General features: G+C 36.4%; 3 protein-coding genes across 5 annotated transcripts; all 3 read right to left on the minus strand.

Moving 5' to 3' along the window:
- Nucleotides 1-7,661: 7,661 nt before the first annotated feature.
- LOC105157793 (developmentally-regulated G protein 2) lies at nucleotides 7,662-13,157 on the minus strand. Of its 2 annotated transcripts, none has more exons than XM_011074270.3 (12): nucleotides 12,903-13,157; nucleotides 12,528-12,617; nucleotides 11,979-12,046; nucleotides 11,704-11,780; nucleotides 11,206-11,386; nucleotides 11,040-11,096; nucleotides 10,281-10,355; nucleotides 10,010-10,129; nucleotides 9,482-9,652; nucleotides 9,201-9,314; nucleotides 8,838-9,008; nucleotides 7,662-7,994 (listed from the first exon to the last, which is right to left on the minus strand). In XM_011074270.3, the coding sequence occupies exons 2-12, from the start codon at nucleotides 12,595-12,597 to the stop codon at nucleotides 7,899-7,901; spliced, it is 1,200 nt and encodes a 399-aa protein (XP_011072572.1). In that variant the 5' UTR covers nucleotides 12,598-12,617; nucleotides 12,903-13,157; the 3' UTR covers nucleotides 7,662-7,898. The 2 variants fall into 2 exon arrangements, with proteins under 2 accessions (XP_011072572.1, XP_088734553.1); XM_088878427.1 differs by lacking the exon at nucleotides 12,903-13,157 and adding an exon at nucleotides 12,719-12,857.
- Nucleotides 13,158-13,795: 638 nt separating this feature from the next.
- On the minus strand, nucleotides 13,796-17,035 carry LOC105157794 (small ribosomal subunit protein uS3x). Its single transcript, XM_011074273.3, has 6 exons — nucleotides 16,876-17,035; nucleotides 16,644-16,791; nucleotides 16,106-16,277; nucleotides 14,477-14,531; nucleotides 14,258-14,389; nucleotides 13,796-14,151 (listed from the first exon to the last, which is right to left on the minus strand). Exons 1-6 carry the CDS (start codon nucleotides 16,903-16,905, stop codon nucleotides 13,984-13,986), a joined length of 705 nt encoding a protein of 234 aa, XP_011072575.2. The 5' UTR covers nucleotides 16,906-17,035; the 3' UTR covers nucleotides 13,796-13,983.
- A 2,535-nt stretch (nucleotides 17,036-19,570) lies between these two features.
- ELF4-L4 (ELF4-like 4) lies at nucleotides 19,571-21,387 on the minus strand. Of its 2 annotated transcripts, none has more exons than XM_011074274.3 (2): nucleotides 21,030-21,387; nucleotides 19,571-20,144 (listed from the first exon to the last, which is right to left on the minus strand). In XM_011074274.3, the coding sequence occupies exon 2, from the start codon at nucleotides 20,111-20,113 to the stop codon at nucleotides 19,766-19,768; it is 348 nt and encodes a 115-aa protein (XP_011072576.1). In that variant the 5' UTR covers nucleotides 20,114-20,144; nucleotides 21,030-21,387; the 3' UTR covers nucleotides 19,571-19,765. The 2 variants fall into 2 exon arrangements, with proteins under 2 accessions (XP_011072576.1, XP_020547961.1); XM_020692302.2 differs by lacking the exon at nucleotides 21,030-21,387 and adding an exon at nucleotides 20,839-20,986.
- Between the last annotated feature and the right edge of the window lie 1,509 nt (nucleotides 21,388-22,896).

Genomic DNA, 22,896 nt, shown 5'->3' on the forward strand with positions numbered 1-22,896 from the left:
GAAACTCACAGATTGAAGAGGTAGTGAATGGCCTTATTATTTCTCCTCATCATTGCCAACACCCTTTTCAATTGCCTTGAAATGCATTAACTTCAATTTTGAATGTAATGCTGCAGTTTTGTTCAAAATCAACCTCCCATTGCACTTGATTGAGATGAAACAGCAATTTTTATTCAAAATCAGATTTCGGTTTTTGAATGGGAATTCATGGCCATCAATTTGTCTTCATTGCCATGTTTAATTGCTGGTTGTTTTGGAAGCCTATATAAAGGCTTGCATTCTTTCATTTGAGAACACACACAACAATTCTCATTCTCCCTTATCACTCTCTCAATTGCCCTCTTTCATTTGGCATCCAAATTTCTTTCAAATTTTGGTATTTGAATATCTTGTTTCGATAAGCTTCTGAGTGTTTGATCGAGGTGTTCTTCGGTATAGTGCTAAAACCGAAGAACTGTAACCGTCTTATCCTGGGAGAAATTACGTTGAACCCGGTGCACTGCTGATACGGGGCGTATATTTTCTTCAAGGCAAGCAGTTATTCTGCGATTCGGTTAAATAAATATTAACGACTTCAAATTGGACTGAGAATTGTTACGATACAATTCTCGTTGTAAGTTTTCTATTTAAATTTCTTGTCGTAAATAGCGTTTCTAATTGTGTTTTGTTATTTGTTCCAACGTGGTTTTATTGCTTTTGATTTCTTAAATCCGATTGTAACATTTCAAAACATCGTTTCGATTGCTTGAAATCAAATTATTTTTCCAACAATCTTGAAGAAAATATACAGGTTTTGAAAAAAAATCGGATTTTGTGTTGGAACTGTTGTAGAAAACGCTATTTTTCCAAAAGCATTTTTGAAATATTACTTTTAGTTTCCTAAAGTACTAAAAGATGGCCGAGCCGATTTCTGTTGCAATTCCGATCACACAAAAGGTCGACTTGACCGGTTTACCGGACAAGTTTTCGGGCCAATTTTTCAAACGCTGGCAACAGCGAATGAAAATTTGGTTGACGATGAAAGGACTTTTGTCAGTGATTCAGGTGATCAGACCTGAACCTACTGATACCGATCCCAAAACTGTTGAGATAGCGCAGTGGACAGAAAGGGATCAAATAGGCAGAGGAGCGATTTTGTCAGCCCTGTCAAATACGCTCTTCGATGTCTATTGTTCTGATTCTTACACTGCTAAGTCTCTATGGGATGAGTTGGACCAGAAATATAATACTGAAGAGCAAGGGCTCGAAAAGTATTCTGTTTCTAAGTTCATGAGGTATCAAATGGTTGAGGACCGGTCTGTGGCTGAACAGACTCATGAGATTATCAACCTTGAGCATGCTCTGGCTGATGCTGAGATGAAGCTTCCCGAGAAGTTTCTGGTCATGTCTATAGTGGACAAATTTCCCAAATCTTGGGAAAATTTTGGCATGACACTCAAGCATCAAAAAGGGAGATTGTCTCTGGATGATCTTATGATTGCTATCAGCATTGAGGAAGAACATAGAAATCAAACGCACAAGATGCCTGTTGAACATCAACCAAGGGCCAATTTCATAGTGGGGAAACCAAAAGTGAATAAGATTAACACGAACTCGAAAGCCATCACTAAAAGCAAGGCCTCCAAAAATAAGAAACCAAAAGCAAACAAACCATGCTGGAACTGTGGGCAGGTTGGACACTGGGCTAAGCTTTGTCCTAATAAAAAGGCCAAGACTGGGCAGGCAGTTGTCAACATGGTTGTGGGAGGTCCTAGCGGAGCTAGCACCTCAGGAGCAACTGATGGGTATGTATCTATACAACCTGAACTCTTGACTATTTACGAACCATATGATTGGTTGATTGACACTGGAGCGAATGTGCACGTTTGTGCTGATAAATCTCTCTTTGTGTCTTATCAGGCCATCAGTGGAAGGACAGTAAGCATGGGGAACTCCAGTACAGCTGAAGTACTTGGGATAGGAAGCGTGGACTTGAAGTTTCCTTCAGGGCGCATTCTGTCGCTGAAACGAGTTCATCATGTACCCACTGTCAGAAGAAACATTATTAGTGGTTCTGTAATAGTTAGGGAAGGATATGAATTAGTTTTCAAGTTTAATAAAGTTGTTATTCAACAATTTGGTGTTTTTGTTGGTAAAGGCTACTTAGATGATGGCTTGTTCAAAGTTCGAGTTGATAATAATAAAATTGATGTTTCTGATTCTATTATATTGAATGTTGAATCTTCTACTCTGTGGCATAGTAGGTTAGGTCATTTAAATTTCAATTCGATCAAACGAATGATGAATTTGAATTTAATTCCTAGTCAAAATATTGAACGAAATCACAAATGCCAAGTTTGTGTAGAAGCTAAACAAGTTAGGAAACCCTATCAGTCAATTGAAAGGGATTCGGAAATACTTGATTTAGTTCACACTGATATTTGTGAGTTCAATGGAGTTTTGACCAGGGACCACAAACGATATTTTATCACTTTTATAGATGATTGCAGTAGATACTGTTATGTGTTTCTCATGAAAAATAAGGATGAAGCCTTAGACAAATTTATTTTGTTTAAAAATGAAGCAGAAACCCAAACTGGTAAGAAACTTAAAAGACTAAGGTCCGATAGAGGAGGAGAATATGAGTCGAGTAAGTTCAATGAATATTGTCAAACATTTGGCATTATTCATGAAGAGACTCCTCCTTATTCCCCTTCGTCTAATGGAATGGCTGAACGAAAGAATAGGACATTCAAAGACATGATTAACAGTCTCCTACTAACCTCTGGGTTACCAAAGTATTTGTGGGGAGAGGCTTTGAATACGGCTTGCCATATTCTGAATAGAGTCCCTCTGAAACACAATACGAGTACTCCTTTCGAGTTGTGGAAAGGTAGGAAACCAAGCCTGAAATACTTTCGAGTGTGGGGGTGCCTAGCAAAAGTGCTAGTCCCAGAACACAAACGAAAGAAATTGGGTCCTAAGACTGTCGATGCTGTGTTCTTGGGCTATGTGGAGACAAGTTATGCCTTAAGATTTCTGGTTATTAAATCAGAAATTCCAGGCATTGAGGTCAACACAATAGTCGAATTTCGTGATGCTGTATTCCTAGAAGATGTATTTCCTTTAAAAACAGGAATACCTTCTAATGTTTCGCTTGATGATTCACTTACCTCCACATCTATTCCTGAACATGTGGAAAAGATGTCAAATGTGGGGGTTGGTCCTAGTAGTTCTAATCAGACTCATGAGGAGTCAGATGAACCTAGACGGAGTAAGAGAGCTAGGATCGTCAAGGATTTTGGAAGTGACTTTGTCACTTACAACATCGAGGATGATCCGATAACTTTCAAAGATGCTATGGCCTCTTCAGAAGCCAAGCAGTGGAAAGAAGCTGTCAAAAGTGAGATGGACTCCATTGTTTCCAATGGAACATGGGTGCTAGTCGATCTCCCTCCGGGGTGTACTACTATTGGATGTAAGTGGATTTTTAAAAGGAAACTGAAACCTGATGGGACCATAGATAAGTTTAAAGCCAGATTGGTGGCTAAAGGGTTTAAACAAAAGGAGGGAATAGACTATTTCGATACCTATTCCCCGGTAGCTCGATTGACTACAATCCGGGTGCTTATAGCACTTGCTTCGGTGTATAATCTCCCGATTCACCAGATGGATGTGAAAACAGCCTTCTTGTATGGTGAACTCGAGGAAGAAATTTACATGGATCAGCCTGAGGGGTTTGTAGCTCATGGTAACGAGCATAAAGTCTGTAAACTTGTTAAGTCTCTATATGGACTTAAACAAGCACCCAAACAGTGGCATGAAAAGTTTGATAAAACTATTCTTGCATTTGGCTTCACTGTAAATGAGAATGATAAGTGTATATACTGCAAGGTTAAAGGAGATAAAATGATAATTCTATGCCTGTATGTGGATGATATTCTGTTAATAGGATCATGTCTAGATATTATTACCGAAACCAAGTCATTTTTGAAAAACAAGTTTGAAATGAAGGATATGGGTGAGGCAAATGTGATTCTTGGTATCAAGTTGACTCGGTCAACTGATGGGATAACCATTTCTCAATCTCATTATGTTGAGAAGATAATTGAGAAATTTGGTTATCAAAACAGTAGAATTGCTAAAACACCATATGATCCTTCTGTAGCTTTATTCAAAAATGAAAGTGGTGTTCCGGTTGCACAGCTAAGGTATTCCCAAATTATTGGGAGCTTACAGTATCTGGCAAATGGCACGAGACCAGATATATCATTTTCTGTCTCTAAGCTGGCTAGATACACTAGTTGTCCTGACAAAACTCATTGGGGTGCTTTGGATAGAGTACTAAGGTACTTAAAGGGCTCGGTGTCACTGGCCATACATTATGGCAGATTCCCCGCTGTTCTTGAGGGATATAGTGATGCTAGCTGGATAGCCAAAAACTCCGGGAGTAATGGGTGCTCAGGATATGTTTTTACCTTAGGTGGGGGAGCAGTCTCCTAGAAGTCTGCAAAACAGACTTTGATAACCCGGTCTACGTTTGAAGCCGAGTTATGTGCGTTAGATACGACTGGTACCGAGGCAGAATGGCTATTTGGGTTGTTATCACAACTTCCCATTGTAAGTCAGCCTCTTTCACCGATTGTTGTACATTGTGATAGCCAAACCACAATAGCAAAGGTGAGGAGTCGTAAATACAATCAAAAGACTAAACGACACATCCAAGTTAGACTGAAGTCTATAAGGGCATTAGTGTCAGACAGAGTAATAGGCATTGACTTTGTGGGAACAAAGGACAATGTGGCTGATCCTTTGACGAAAGGATTGAATCTGTCACAAGTTCATAAGTCCAGATTGGGGATGGGACTGAAAACCCATCAGTGATATATCTACGACGGCAACCCAACCTTTTGAGTGGAGATCCCACAAAGAAGGTTCAATGTGGTATCAACAAGTCGTAAGGGTATGTCAGAGCACCAAATAGACTGATACTTTGTATCTGGAGTCTATCCCCTGAAATTCTGGAAGGTGCTGCTACTGCAAGTATAGTAAGAGTCTAACTCTGAGTGGGGTCAAGTCTTATAAGACGAGATGCTAGCAGTGCATCCCTGGAGACGCCCAACTAAGTGAATGTCGTTGTTTGGCCGCAACTAAGGAATTGGGTTATTCCTGAAAGCATTCATGAACAGGATCAGGACACATGGCCTAAGTGTCAACCCTAAAGATCAACACAAAGCTAGTGGCTTGTTGTTACTGATAGACGTTGTCACACTCACAGGCTTAAATTCAAGGCATAGTTCCATTTAACCTGGTGATAACTGACGTCAGATAACTTAGACAGTGGTTCAAACCGGAAGGTACCATTGTTGAAAGCAAGTCATGGAAACCTGAGATTCAAATCTATGAGTTTGTGGGGGATTGTTGAATTTGATTTTCAAATGCAGAAACTCACAGATTGAAGAGGTAGTGAATGGCCTTATTATTTCTCCTCATCATTGCCAACACCCTTTTCAATTGCCTTGAAATGCATTAACTTCAATTTTGAATGTAATGCTGCAGTTTTGTTCAAAATCAACCTCCCATTGCACTTGATTGAGATGAAACAGCAATTTTTATTCAAAATCAGATTTCGGTTTTTGAATGGGAATTCATGGCCATCAATTTGTCTTCATTGCCATGTTTAATTGCTGGTTGTTTTGGAAGCCTATATAAAGGCTTGCATTCTTTCATTTGAGAACACACACAACAATTCTCATTCTCCCTTATCACTCTCTCAATTGCCCTCTTTCATTTGGCATCCAAATTTCTTTCAAATTTTGGTATTTGAATATCTTGTTTCGATAAGCTTCTGAGTGTTTGATCGAGGTGTTCTTCGGTATAGTGCTAAAACCGAAGAACTGTAACCGTCTTATCCTGGGAGAAATTACGTTGAACCCGGTGCACTGCTGATACGGGGCGTATATTTTCTTCAAGGCAAGCAGTTATTCTGCGATTCGGTTAAATAAATATTAACGACTTCAAATTGGACTGAGAATTGTTACGATACAATTCTCGTTGTAAGTTTTCTATTTAAATTTCTTGTCGTAAATAGCGTTTCTAATTGTGTTTTGTTATTTGTTCCAACGTGGTTTTATTGCTTTTGATTTCTTAAATCCGATTGTAACATTTCAAAACATCGTTTCGATTGCTTGAAATCAAATTATTTTTCCAACATAGTCATATTTACTGCAGTAATAACGACCCAATACACCTACCTAGACGTACCATAAAATTTGTACCAACATAATTAAATAATTAAATTGGGTGATGTTGATGGAGATGTAAGAAGAAAAAATTCTGAGCTGCCGACGACTTTGAAGGTTTTAATTTCTGACACATGCTTTCTGGAGCTAACATCCCATGAATGATGATACGTAGGTCTAATTTTGCTTGTGATTTCAAAGGCAAACTTTAAAAGCAACCTTGTACGTACCCAATTTCACTGTTGACATATATCTGTTTATTGATAAATTAGTTAATTTCATTTGTTTGGTGATATTAATTATCCACCGAATTTTGGATATGGTGGTTGAATTTTCTTGATTGAATCCAACAATGAAGATTTCCGCCACCGTTTGGGGGGAGGTGGAATATGTCAGAGATTTTTTTATCGGGGTTGTATCGATTTATAATTGATATGTATTTTATTTAAAAATTAGAATATATAATTAAATTAAATTGTGATTTAAAAGTATCATACACGTGTACATGTGATATCATTATATAATATTTAAGTAAGATGCTTAGCTGGTGGGAATTGCATTTTGTTATAAACTTTGGATTATTTAAATTTTCGATTTGATTGAATATTTCTCTTACCAATAAATGTGCTACCGCTGTGTAATTTAATACATATGTAAGAGAAAATTTTTATTTATTTTTTAATAAATGAACATATGTATTTAGAGAGAGGGGGATTGGATTTTATGAAGTCTCTTTTATCATAACTATTTATAATTCAACTCGAAATCTGTTTCAAATTATATGATTAAGACAATAGAAGTGGAGTTCTTGGATATAAACAATAGATGAGAGATGATGAACATAAGTGCATAATTATCATGAAAATGAAATGTCTGAAAAAGGAAAAGTAGACAATGGCTTACATTTTGTTTCTTTTGTGTTTACACACTAAAATTTAGGCACAAGTCCTTATCCCCGAGATTCATGCAATGCCACTTTTTTTACAATAAATTGATTGTTCCAATATAATATTGATTCAAATCGGATATTAAGATCATTTTCCAGAGTAATTTGAATCGAGTGTTTCGAGATTTGAGAAGAAAGAAGATCGTTAGATTTATTGGGCAATCTCCAACAAAAATCCTTTGATATTTAAGTCAGTTCGATAAATAAAAAATAAAATTGGTAAACTACCCAAAATAACTGTGGAATATTTATAAATTCAAAAGCTCGTACTTATATAGGGCCACTTATTGTTATCCCAAGCGTCCAACTACAAAGTCACCGAATGGCCTCAATTCCGAGTACTCTGGTCAGGTTGGATTGGGTGCAATACGACTCGAGTGAGAAGCATGCTGAGGTGGGCATTTTGCCTTTCATGTAGGGGGTGTTTTGGTCCTTTTGGTGTCAAGTCTTGTATCTCCCCATCAAAGTAGCGTTGAAGAGTTGAATGAAATGAGTAACAACAAAACCAACATGATCTTTACTGAATATATTTTGCTACCAGCAATCTGTATAACCGATGAATGACTACTCATAAATACAACAAACGAGAAAAAAGATCGATCATTCAATAGGTTTCTGGAGCCCATCTGAAAATCCCAGCTACGCCCTCTTGAATGTGTAATTCTCCGTTCCAGAATGTAGATAATCTGGACGATGAGCAAATATTTCCAGTGTTTGCAGACTGTCCCATGTTATGTCTTCAAGGGAGCCTTCTTTTCTCTGTCAGAAATTCGAGCAGGAGCATTTGAGTGCGATTTAAACCGTCCTCTGCCACCATCTTCTTTCTCCTGAAAGAAGTCAGTCAATGCTTCATATCCCTACGTTATGGTATCATTTTTGGCCAAATAACTTAGAGCAATGGAAGGAAGGTGTTTAGAAAGAAATTTTGTTAAATAGACTGGTTACATCATTAACCTCGGCGTGATATGTAGAAAACACCAATGTGAAAGCAAATTAAGCGTTCTATTGCTATTTTGCCAAGTTAGAGGGCTTTTACAAAACTTATGGGTGGTAACATTATAGTAACTTATTTCAAGACGGACACTTTTGGCTCGTTTTAATGTTCTAGGGTGGGTGGATCAGCATATTTTTAGCTGTTTTGGCATTTTGCACATAGAATTCATCAGTTCAAAATACACTAATGTATAAGCTCAATTAGACTCCAAGCTGCAGCATTATTCTGGGCTGGATTCTAGACCTGGTAAAGTAACAACACCTCAAAGGACTTCTAAGGGAGTTCGTCCTATTTGTATCCAGGAAGAGGATAACCACAGCAACAAAAATATATTAGATATACAACACCTGAAACTGGACCAGGACCAATGCCAGGCAAGGATAGATCACAAAATGTACAATATCTTGTGTGAAGTCATCTCCAACTTCAAACCAAGGACCCATCATGTTTAAGCTTCTCTTTGAGATTCCAGCAAATGATACTACTTTCAATATGCTTAGCAATTTTCTGCCCCCATATCACTTTATTGGAACATGCATAATCAAACGAAAACATGGCTAGCAAAACATCAAGGAATCATAGTTGGGCAAACCCAGAGTATTACCAATTTTGAGCTCAATGAAAGCGTTTCCAACATGATTGAAGAGAAGTCATCAAAATGGAAATGATTAAGTACCTTTTTCTTAACTATTTGTACTACATCCTCATCCTGAAGAGCGTGACCAAGGCCACAATGCTGTGGGTAGTGTCTTGCACTTGTGCCCCAGACCAAAACATACTTCACATCCTTTATCAGGTTCCGATGAATGTGGTTACAGAAATCTTCAACAGTGCAGCCACCTCTACCCTGGAATCATGTCCAGAACTATAAACAAAATACAATATAAAAATGAAATACATCAATTAAAAATAGAGAAGCAACAACAAATTATCCCATAATTTATAAAACCAAGAATCATGATATCAAACTAAATCAATTGGAAAGACAGAGAATTCCATTCACGAAACCACTGCATAGAGGCAGTATTCGGGGACATACAGCAGAAAGGACCACAGGGTCTGTGAAGTCTGGTTGTTGGCCCTGAGGCTTTGAATATATTCTGACAAGACCCATCTCTTCCCACATTCTTGCCAGCAGTCTGTCAAGATTCAACTGTTTTAAGGCATCATAAACACAAACCATTAAACTTCCACAGCCCCTTAGACCAGATACGAGAGTTGTTTTAAGCAACATATAAGACGCAATCAATCTGACACGAACTGTTTGTTCGGTACTAGAAACATGTAATCAGTTGAGCACCTTGAAACTGAAACATGTACCTTTAAGTTGCAGCTGATGACAATCGAATGAGGTTGTCGTGCTAATCTGTCAACATCATCAATACCGATAACATCTATCTTGTTATATACATATATGCACTTCATGTACTTGCGATTCCCTTCAATAACATCAATAAGATCATCCACCGTCGCATCTTCACGAAACAAAACCTTACAAAAATTAATGTGAAAAACAGAACTGTCAACAGAAATATTGGGCAAGGTAATGCTTCAAGTCATCATGATCACCATTTAATACTTCATTGCACAACACCTGAATATGGTAGTATTCACCAGACAAGCAGAACCCTAAAATTAAGGAGATCTCGTACCAGACACAGATTCTAGCACTAGTTACATGTAAATAATCAAACCCACTCTGTCCTGTTAAGCTCATAGAGGTTTTATGCATTCCAGAGTTTCATATTGTGCAAAACATAATTTTATCGCAAGTGAGTGAATTTGTCCATTAATGCTTGACGCCTAATGACATCAAGTGGAGAGACGAAGGAGGGAGGAAGAGAATACCTCAGCATTGTGAATCTTGTATTCATGTAATATTTGATAGCAGAGCTTCTCATCCACATGAGTCAATGTCACAGTGCTATTGAAAGAAATTCCCCCAGTCTTTTTCTTTTTAAAATATATCTGCCAGCAAGAGGATCCACAAATAATGATCAAATAAGAATGAGGTTAGATTCACAGGTATACAAACAGACAGTACTTTAGAAACTAATCTGATTATTCTATTGTAACGTTCTCATATTACGTCTAAGGAAAATAATTTAGAATACATTACCTGAGGCGGTCTTTTGTTTAGACGTAAGCCAACAGCTTCCAACTCCCTCGTTAAGATTTGCCGATGCCCTTCGCTCTAAAATTTTCACAGTTAGTTAGCAGGCAAGGAAAGTATTCAAACCAACCCAACAGCTGATAGTAAGATGTACTGATAGTTACTAATTATTGAAACTGACAAACAGATAACTATGAAATATAAAGCACTTAGTAACTATTAACATTTATATTGTTATGTAGCAAATAATTCAAAGAAAAACACATTAAAGCAAATTTCAATTGTAATGTAATTCCAAAAATAACAATAATAACCATCCTTCTCCGATGCCAAGGCAAATTTACCGTAGCTAACATATGGTAGACTGGATGAAAAGAATTCACATCAAAACACCAAATAAACAAGAAATGGTTCCAATTAGTACTTCCAGAATCCTGAAATCTCAGCAACATAAAAGGAGAAACTAGAGTCAGCAGATATTGGCACTGAAATAGGCAAGGCTGTCATAACATCATACTGGAGTGTCTGCCCAACTATACATTGCATGTCTTATAAGTTATCTGCACATGCACTGTGCTAGAAGAACCAACTATGGCCATTTCTCCTTGCTAACCATGGAACGCAAACAGAAGCCTTCGAATATAAAAGTATGCATCCAAGTTTATGTGTGAGATGCATTTCACAAATTTGGAGAGTAAACTTAAAGATAAAAATAAACACAATCATATTATTAACTAATACACACTGATATTACTAAACACTTACTTTGGATGCATCCAAGACCATCAACACAATATCTGATGATTTGGAAACAGCAATGACCTAAACCAAAGTCAGAAGCTTGTATCAGGATTTCCATCACGTTCATTTTTCTCAATCTCCCTAGGCATCTAGATCCAATAGTATTCTCAATTGTACTCAAAGGGCCTACCTGCCTACCACGCCCCTTTCCTTCAGATGCACCTTCTATAATCCCAGGAAGATCAAGAAGTTGTATTTTAGTATCTTTATAGTGAATGATACCAGGTATACAGGTGAGAGTGGTGAACTCGTACGATGCAGCTTCTGAATGTGTTCCCGTCAACAAAGTCAGAAGAGTTGATTTTCCAACACTGGAAAGAAAACCATGTGTCTTTTGAATATAAGCATACCACAGGCCCCAGGTACAAGATATTAACAATACCCCTTTCTCCCTATCCACCCAAGGTTGACCAAACAATAATGATACGGAAGCTCTGGAGTGACACCCAACAGGTAAAAATTGAAAATCAGTCATAAAAAGCCACTTAACTAGTCATTGTTCCTAGACAACCCTCTGGTGGCAAATAACGTAAAAAAGATTCAATAATTTAGTTAGAAATTCAGCTTTTCTTCTTTCCTTTGTTCTCTTTTCCGACACATGCAGTGCTAATGAAATGAGATGGCCAACCTGGGAAAACCTATCAATGCAACACGTCCATGGCCAAATTTTGTAACTTCAAAACCATCCCCAGCTCCACTAGAACCCTGATACATCGTGGAAGAATTATCAGAATACAAGGATACTTGCAAGAACTGAGTCATCATACAAGCAAGCAACTCTCAGGGATGAGAACTTTATAGAGGAAATTCTCCATGCGAAACATTATTCTACACATGAAACCAAGCATGTTAAACTCCACCGTGATTTATTTACAAAACATCAAGAAATTTAAACATGCATACTTTTGGGGGCTCTAACAACTGTGTTCTCAGCTTTGCTATCTTAGCCTTGAGCTGGCCCAAATGATATTCTGCGTGATGGATGAAATGCACAAATCAGTATAATGACGCACCTAACAGGACAAGTCATCATAACTAAAGAAGCCAAATCCACAAATCCTAAACTTAGAAAAAAAAACAAAATACACAACCAAATTTTGAAGCCAAAGGTTTGACTCCAAATACGCTCTCACTTTTCCTGAACAAAAAGCAGAACAATCAATTGTAGCATCAAAGATAAAAAGGGACCAATCCAGCCAATCGACAATCAACAAAAAATCAAACACTTCAATTCGCTTCCTGTTAACAGCGAATAGTTGTTAGAAAATTTAGTTCAAAACGACTATATAATACCACCAAAATCTTTTTCTTATGACCTATCTCAAAGGTATATGACACCAGCTTTTCTTTCATCCTAAGCGCAATTATCACAGTAAACATAATGCCTGACATTCACAATATAAAACACGATCCACACTGATAAAGAAGAATAACTAAGAGAAAAAATATGACCTGTGGCTTTATTTTTCTGTGTGCGAGCCATCTCGGCTTCGATCTCTTTAATCTTTTCTATGATCCCCATCTTTCCGCAAAATATTTTACCTGAAGCATTCAAACAATTAATATAATACAACACCTTGATCAACCAATTCCATTTCAAAAACAATCAGTTGTTAACTAAATGCAAAAACGGGCAGAATAACCTATAATTTCAGCCGCTACAAACGTAAAAACGAGCTGAAATTCTCGTTATTTGTCGTAAATGGCTTGAACTCTGCCCGACATTTTACATGCCTACAACACACTCACGCCTGCATGCAACGCACATATAGATATAGACACAGATTTATATACGTAGAGAGTGAGCGAGAGAGACAGAGAGATTACTGGATGAAGTGCCTCAGCGTGGATGTTATTGAGAGAGAGAGAGAGATGAAGGAGAAGCACAAGCAGCATATGAATATGATGTTTGCTGGCTGTGAATCAAGAGGGTTCGAATAAATACACTAAAAGCGTGCTCCAATACCCAACGACATTAACAAATTGGTACTTGCAATCCTTGACCCGAGCCCAAAAAGGTCATTGGATCTGAGCTCCCTCCGCCCAACTTCAATCGGCTCATCAGGACACTACTCTCGCTCTAAAAAATAAATCTTCAAACTATATAACTCTCCATTAAAATTAATCCATAAAAAATACTTCCAACTCAATTTATTGAATTATACTTTCGAGTTCAACTTGAGCTTCATTAAAGCTCATTTGAATTTAATTAGATCAATAATAATACTAATTTAAAATTCAATAACTCAAACAAACTTGAACAATAATGCAAATCTTAACTCCAACCATTTACAACCTGTTGCCATCTTATACTTTTTAGTATGTTTTCATCACAAATTCAAGGTTGGTAATGATTATCACGCTTTTTGCAAATGTTGGTAATAATTCCTTAAAATTAGCTTACTTGGCTTCCCATCTTTAATTTCTATAGATATTATTTTCAACACTATTTTAATACGATGTAATATACTTCCTCCGCCAACCTTTCTCCATCTTGCTGAATGCTTATTCCCCCTTTGGCCTCATTTCAATAAATTCAGCAATTACGAAGTATTAGGATCACTTCAGAGCAATTCTTGTTCATTGATTTGGTTTTCTTCTGATAAAGATAGATCTTTACTGGCCATTTTGCATCACCATTCATACAAAACTTTTCACAATCTGAAATGAGATATTAGTATGAACAAGAAGAGTTGCTAACATGCTCAACAACTTCAATATAGAGAACATAATTGCACAAACTATAAAGACTTTTCCAAGTACATCATAAGCATGAAGACAGACGAGATGATCAAGTACACGGTATATAAGATTACGAGCAAATCATGAACACTGGAACAAAGTCCAGTGGTTTTGGTGATAGTTTCACATCTCATATCTACATTACATTGGCTGCTGACAAAATCTTTTAGGCCATTGGGATCTCTACATCAGTTGCAGCAACTGGTGGGGCGACGTAATGCTCCTCTTCTTTTGGTGGATGAATGGTGACAAGATCAGGCAAGGGTGTGACTGGACCCTGCTTCCCCTTCGGGTCCCACTCAAGCATGATCTTAACTTTGATGCCAAGAACACCCTGAAACAATTATGTTAGCCCAGTGAGAGAACTGGTTTAAGATGGCAACACATGTGACATCAGCTACAGTTTTATTATGTTTAAAGAAAATGTTACAAAATCCGACCTGTCGGAGAAGAACATGTCTCACAGCAGAGTCGATGTATTCTTTGACGGGCTGGCCTGAGGATATCATGTATCCATCCTTGAACTTCATTGACTTGGCACGTTGAGCCCTAAGTTTTCCACTGACAATTACCTGCACAAATACATCAGTACAAATTGTAAGCCAAGTTTGAGTAACAAATGCTGATCTTGCAGGAAAGAGTAGAATTATTTTCCATACCTCACACCCCTTTGCACCACTCTCCATAACAAACCGTAAGACTCCATAGCAGGCTCTGAAAAGAAGAAACAGGATTAATGAGACAAAAATGTACATTTTGTTGATATTTTAGAGAATTTAGAATAAAAGAGACAACAATCCCTTTAACTGACAGGAGATTTATGTAAAACAGCAGAAATTTTTATGTCAATTTCATACATACTATGGCTGCTGCCCCACATGGAACTACGTAGCTCAGGATGTAAATTCAAATAATTTGGCTGAATAAAAACCAGGAGCCAAGCATTACACAAGGATCAAGATGAGTTATTTGTAGGAGAGTATTCCAAACTCCATAAACATAAAAGGAGTCCATGGAGCCTGACAAACTCCAAGCAGTTGCTGTAAGCATTGGTGAGAAAGCCTACTCAACCCATGATAGTGGGATGGAGATCATTAACATCAATCCATGCCAAGATATCACAATTTTTTTATTGCATTGAGAATAATCTAGTTTCTGAGAGAAAGACACTAACATGACACAAAACAAAATATGAGATTTCATGATGCTTGAATAACACGTACTGCAGCCATTTCCAGACTCCATCGACAACAGACAAATTAAAGAAGCAGCTAAATTGGAAATTGAAGGTAACCAATTTCTATGATATCCTCTTTATGTCGCTATCCTATTAAAGACTTCTTCCAAGTAGAAAAAGTTAGAAAAGTTGGAGTAGGAATGTCTTAAGTTGGGGTGAGATGTAAAAATGCAAAACAGTGGCAAACCAAGCTATGCCCCATGCAGCTATAACAACTATCAGCTCTGACTATCCAAGAGAAGGATCCATCACATTGACAACAAATATGATAAATTAATGATCTAATGCCACCAGCAAAGAAAATAGGTAATGTCCAATAATTTGTGTGGAGCATATACTAAACTCCAAACACATGAAAATAGTCGAAGGAGCCAGACTCACTCCAGCAATTCACTATAAGCATTGATGACAACCCCTTCACCCAATATGTGAAAGGAAGAGTAAAATCAATGCTCAGTCATCAAGTAATCACAGTCATCAAGTAATCACTAAGTCCAGATTCTATTTTAGATATTACAATCAAACTGAATTAATTGATATCAGGATTAACAGAAGGTTATGAATTGCAGACAAACAGACAATTGTTATCGAATATGAATTTAAATTAAAGGGAAACAGCTAAAATATTCCAACTGATCCATGTGGGAGTATTCAGAAAACCCCATTACACTTGGGAAGTAAAGAGGCCAACCTAACTCCAGAGATCAATTTAAGCATCGGTTGATATTATCTTTGGTCCCAAAGAAATCTGGAGAAAGAAAGGTGTGTAACCAATGCTATGTTGAATAAATGCTAAATTGATCATCTTGAGCTAGGGCTAGAAATTTAACAAGATCTAGCAGAAACTATCATAATAAAGCCGTTTCAACATTTGAGACTGTCAAGACATGCAAAAGGAGGTGGTAGAAATTGTTTCTTTTTTAAGTTCACATAGTTCACGGTGCGTATAAATCCAAGTATGTTGCATCATCAAGAGACAAACTAATATCTGAGACATGAAAAATATTTGTCATCAAATAAAACAAAATTGTTAATAAGATCTGATGCAAACCTGCGGACAGCAAGCCCCCCGAGAAGTTTATAACGCAAGGACTCAGCCTGTGCAATAGCACATAAGCCCCTGTTGTTAACTCTCTCTGCATAGAGCTCAACGCTATTTTCTGGGAACTTGAACCTCTTTTGGACAACAGATGTCAGTTCTCTAATTCTTCTTCCCTTCTCACCTAAACAAAATAAATACATAACCTTATTCCAATTGCTAAAACAGATGACAAACAACCTCCAAAGTAACCTATGTTTCTTCTATATTTACATAAAAATATATCTCCACCTTCAAAGCCTCTTTAGTTTCCCTGCTAGTCGAGGATACATTTTTCATTTTCCCAATTAAATAACATAATCAAATATTACCATACATATTTTCGAGTATAAAACTTCAAATTCTACAGAAATTAAACAAACCCGTCTCGCATTTTCAGTTTTTTCAGCTATCTATTTCCTCGTGATTTAGCAATTGTTATTCTGATATACCCACTGCTAGCTGGTAGGCAGATACAATAGACGAATATAAAGGGACATCAAAATATTACCAAGAACATTCTGAGTGCGAGTGGCCCTAATGATGATCTCGGTACGCATGGGAGTGACCCTCACCTCCACACCGGAGTACCCATCCTCCGCCAGCTCTCTGGTCAACAACTCGTTCAGCTCAGCAAAAAACACCCCGTCCGCCACAAACTGCCACCCCCGAAAACAAAATTACTCAAATAAAATCACCTCCACAATCGCAATACACACACATATACATATATACAAATATACCTTCCGTTTTTTGCTCATTTGAGTGGCCATGTTTCTCGAGAACTAAGATCTTCAACTTGCGTTATTGAAGTGTTCGCAACTCTGAGCTGCGACTGAAGGCGAGATTGGAAATGGGAGGCGGAAAGTACTTTTGGCGTTTTGGGGATAGGCAGCGATGATATATATACACATGTGGTGAAGCAGCTCAATTAGGGTTTACGTGGTATCACGCTAGATTCGTGCGCCGTTTTCTATTTTACGCCGGGTTAAATTACAAGAAACCCCCTTCAAATTTGTCATAAATAAGAATAAGTCCTCATTATTTAGAAAATTAATAATATCCCCTTGGTTTTAGAAGTGTTTTAATAATTAGTTCAATTCGTTAGTATCTATTACTTAGTATCTATTAAATTTTAATTTATTTTTCATAGTAAATTAAATAAAATATTATTATAAATTATAAATTTTAATTTTAATTATTTTTAAATTTTATACAAATTTTCAAATTTTTTCATCTAACTCGTTCAATTTGTTTACAATTTTCAAAATATTTTTCTGCAGGAAGTATAAAATTGATAATTTTAAATCTCTATTATAAGATTACATAATTTCATCAACATAAGTATGTCAAACTTAAGGGAAGTTTATTGTAATTTATCCTAAATAATAAATACCACCACCAAACTCTTCAATTTTCCGACAACACCCCAATAATTTTTCTCTAATTACTCTCGAGTCCTCTAATTTAAATATTTTACAAGTATTCGGCCTTTTATCTTTTGAAATAACAGGGCCACTTAATTGGGCTTGCAACAAGGCCTTGGTAATTGGACCTCGAGTTGGGCTTATCTGCTAATGATTTGATTATCCAAGAAAAATATATGAAATTTTTAGGAAGAGAAATCAAAGAACCCATTATGGTTGAAAAATGAATCAAATCTATATATCATCATTGATTAGTACAAGAAGACATAACATGACATGTTGTCATGTTATGTTGACTTTTTAAGAAACCAAAAATATATTATAATGTATATTCAGAATACAATATTTACAAAATACTTGTACAATAATTCAAATTCAAATAAATTCTCATTTCTCACACCTCTAAACCCAGTTTTGGAAACATACAATCCAAACATATTTTCATTTTTCGCACAAAAACCAATAAAATATTTTCATCTCATTGAAAAATCTGAAAATTAAAAATGAAAATAGAAATAAAACGAAACGGGCCATAAAATACCGGAGCCCAACTTATGTGTTTATCCAATTAAAATTCGTTTCAGCTTGATTAAATCAATAATCAAATCAAACTCAACCAACATATTTGAAGCTTAACAACAATTTTTTTTGTTTGATAAAGTTTTGACTCATTTTGAGTAATTTATTATAGTCCTGAGAGTGGTTAGAGTTTCAAGCTCTACAACAGTGCTTGGACCCATTTATTCTGTTGTCTGTAAGACCATTTGGATATCTTTTGTCTCAGATTCTTTTTTCTGAATGATTCTGTGTACAAGATAACAAAAACATTAACTGGGACAAAACAGTAGTCCAAAGACTAATCATCCTCCTGCATCAGAATCTAGTCTTGTTTTGCCTGCCAAAATCAATTGTACTCTTCACTCATTCTAATTCTCAAACCATCCTTCTTTCTACACAATCCATTATATTTTAAGTATGTTCAAAAATTCATGTGCCCAAGATATTTGTATTCCTACTGTTAGTTTGTTCTTTGGCCATGATAGAAGTTTTGAGTCATGTAAATCTTCTCTTGTGTGAATGAGTTATACTTGTGAATATATAACTCCTACACACTCCATCGCTGTGGAATGGTTAAGAATAGAACATTGTCACGTGCTGACATCGATTCAAATTATTACACAAATATTTGGTGGGCATTACATATGTTCAAAATGGGATCGTCTTCCTAAGTTTCGATTAACTCATAGTCGCAGCACAGTGACTCTATGGGTCGGCTATAGGGACCAAAGCCTCTGCATAGGCTCAGATGCAATTCTTTTAGACGGGATTATGAAATGTCATCCCCGTTTTCCTATTTGTATCGAAAACAAATAAAGAAAACGTGAAACAAGACTGTGAAATGTTACCCTTACTTTTCCATTTTTATCGACAGATCAAAGGGGTGTAGCAGTTGAGGAATCTTTGGGCAAAATAATTATTTCCAAAAATGTGCAAATATTACCAACCAATCCTTGGGAGCCACAACAAGGTCCAGACATTGAGGAATACCTTTTGACAAACATGGCAAAAGCAATAAAGATGCCCGTTGAAAGTGCCCATCAAGAAAGATGCAAGACAACTAGTAAAAATTTGGATCAAGTTAGTGTTCTTTTGCTGCAATATCTGAAAGGCAAGAATAAAGGTCATTACATGTATGGTCCAATGTAGAAACACAAGAATCAAGTTTGAAAAAACAGCAATTCTTCTGCCCTTTTTGCTTTTTCTTGCTTTTGGTTGGTAAATAGAGTATGTGAAGCTTCAGTCTGATCCCCAGTTCAACCATAGTTTCAACTCCGGTGATCGATTTCGATTTTGTGCCGTAAAATGGAGACTATAGATCGATGCAAACTAATGAGACTAATGGTCAAGTTTAAGATTATTACATGGTCATAAACATGGAAAGAGGAAGAAAAGATTGTGAAATTTTGCCATAGAAACCATGATACAATCTTTACAACATATGGGCAGTTGATTTCATGAAGATATTTCAATTGCAGCAACAAGAAAGTTTACATAGAACTACAAAGGTAATGAAATGTATGAACTATTATTGTCTGGCTAAAGAAAATGCTCGTTTTGAAGGTTAAGGTTAAGAAAAGTTTCACAAGAAACTGAGATTTTAACACTATCCAAGGTATAAGCAAGGATTAGATACCTCCGACTGTAATCAATTACCGGATCTAATTCTCTTTTGTCCGCCTCTTCCATCAGATTTTGTCGTCCCGGCTGATTCACCTTCCGAAGATGCCTCCATGGATTTGGTGAAAGAGTTGGAGAGATCAGCATAGAGATCAACCACCCTTCTGATGTTGTTGTTGAGCTCCCGAATTAGTCCCACGTTTCGTGTCAGATTATCCGGGATCTTCGACTCATGGTTCTGGTTTATCTCGTTGATTAGCAGCCTGTTCTGATCCAAAATGCTTTGCACCTGCACGAAGTTTTTCTGGAACGTCTGTAGAACTTTGCCCTCAATCTGCGCACCATTAGCAATGCCGGAAAATATGTCGTCTTCCATCACAGTTTACACACAAACGTAATCAGAGTCACTGCAATCGCCAAGAAAACGTTGGCGTTATTGTTGGAACGGAAAACTGAAAATCATCTTCGATGGTAGCACCATTTCAATAAATATTCATTTGATCGTTTCTCCTTTACTTTTTGGCACACTTTTCAAACAGATCAATTCAGCATAGAACAATTTGCTAGTACATCAGACATAACATGAGAATCAATGGTGTCTGTTCCCCAAAGCATATAAATAGCAACAGAAACTCAGAATCACTGTTTTTCTGTGACATAAAAGCTGACTTCTTTTCATTGATGAAGGCAACTTTCATTCTGGTGTTCTCCAGAAACTAAAGCAAATGAAACAGATTTATGGGCTAATGATTGAGTCCTAAAACACCACCAAAAACTGCCAAAGGATCAATCATTTCACAAAGCACTCATTTCGGAATTTCCTGAGCAGAAGTTTTTCTTTTTTTTTTCCAAGAAAATATCCAAAAAGGGCAGTCGGACATCCTTGGAAATGAAAACTCAGCAATAAAGATCAAATTTTTATGACAACCAATTAAAGGTTAAAAAAGCTTGTTTTCCAAGACTATTCAATTAACTTCCTTTCTCAAGTTGCTCAGGACAGGAATTGGAATTCAACCCACATAATCAATAAACAAGAGAGAGATCCATCTGAAAAATTAAGACCAAGAAACCAAAAATCAAAAAGACAAACAACATTAACACCTTGATTGCAAGAAAATCCCAACAAGAATCATCACCACACACAAACAAAGAAACCCCAACTGGTAACAGAGCTAAAGCTCTAGAATTCAGAAAGCCCACATTCAAATTTTCAAGGAAAAACAGGAGTTTCCAACCGAGAAGAAAAGACGTAAAAGAACCAAGAAACTTCATAGCATTTTCCAGCGGTTTACCTTGAAATTCAAGACCATTATTCCCTATTCTCTCTCCGGAACCAGCAGCAGTAAACTGTACTGGCTTGAACAGAGACCCTTCTCTGACCGTGAAATCAAGAACAAAATAGAAAAGGCATAGCACATAGGATATTATTGTTATTATTTAGAATATGTATATACATATGTAAGAGATTTGACATTTCACACACAACACACACTCAGAGTCACAGATGAGGCCCCTCTGCGGTAGTTTTGTAGGTTTCTTTTTATCTTTTTTTTTTCTTTTGGGCCCTCCTTTTTATGCCTGTGATTCTCTTTCTCACCCTGAAGAGGAGCTTATGGAGGGGCTGACAGATGGAGGGGGGTGTAGTAGATACTTCTCTCTCCTCGTTTACTTCACCTGCGGGATTCGCCCTTCTCAATGATCATGGGATTAAAGTAAATTTTCCTATGTGCGACACCAACAAAAAAGTACGAGCATTTATCCCGTAGGGGTCTGTTTCTGTTTGTCATGGTTCATATGTTATTTGAAATTCAAATTTTAACTTATTCACCAATAAATGTAATTTTGATCGAGGTCCTCTGCAACCTAAAGTTGATATAAATGGTGATTTGACCATAATTTGAATTCAGGTCAAATAAATATTTTAAATCGTATTAATAATAATTGATTTGCACACCCGAATCATTAGACTGACTAAGAACTCTTCGAAACCTAACTCGATTTAGGGTTTGAGGTTGCAAGGGACCGCATTTGTACTATCTCACTAGGTATGTGGCCTCGTATAATGAATACATACTTGTTAATGGACCCTCCAAATATTAATATATTTATATGTGACAATTTGCTGGTCACGTATCAACAGAACTCGATTTAGGGTTTGAGGTTGCAAGGGATTGCATTTGTACGATCTCACTAGGTATGTGGCCTCATATAATAAATGCATACTTGTTAATAGACCATCCAAATATTAATATATTTATATGTGAGAATTTGCTGGTCACGTATCAACAGAGTTCCCAGTAGATGAGTAATGAATAAAAATAGTTATTCAAATGGATTGTCGAAGTGCCGCCCAACTCGATAAAAACTATACGGCTCTATAGAATTTTTGACACATTCTCTAATTTTTTTTATGATATTTTGGTCCTTTTTACTGTTTTAATGTATTTCCCCTATCAAAATGAAGGAGTGAACTTGAATGATGTTTGGGATGTATAGAAAGAATGAAACAATTCCATGAGTTGCAAAGATAAAATTGCAACATAGATATTAAATAAACATTGTATATGGGTCAAAAGAATGAAATTTTTTAAAAGATATATAGTTAATTCAATAATAACACAATTATATAAATCTTTTAATACTAATTGTAGTAATACGTCGTGTTTGCATGTACAGTTTTTCATGATTTCGTAATAAAAATAAACTATATAAATCAACACATCATATTTAAAAAAAAAAAATAAATCGACTTAAGAATATCATCTCTACAACAAAAATATTAGTGTAATGATGTCACGATTCGCTATTTTTTACAAAAAAAATATATTTTCTCTTTATATTAACATAGACGCGCATAAATAATGCATCTATAATGGTGGATTGAGCCTAAAAAATCCACTCTTATTCGTAGTAACTATTTCAAGAACCGATGGCTTCCTAGTAATCTATTAGGTTTTGTATAATTGTTGGATAATATTTGATAGTTTGTTATCCCTATTAAAAACATGCAAAAAGTTAAAAGACACTTTCATCAATTAAGGCATATGTTAACACGTAGGACTGCAGAATTAATCAAACTACTTGATACTCAATTGAAATAGATCGATAAAAGCTCGGTTATACTTGATTTGTTAAACTATATGAATCAAACTCGACTCA

Source organism: Sesamum indicum, linkage group LG3 (assembly GCF_026168435.1).
Source record: "Sesamum indicum cultivar Baizhima isolate 11 linkage group LG3, ASM2616843v1, whole genome shotgun sequence".
Taxonomy (NCBI): domain Eukaryota; kingdom Viridiplantae; phylum Streptophyta; class Magnoliopsida; order Lamiales; family Pedaliaceae; genus Sesamum; species Sesamum indicum.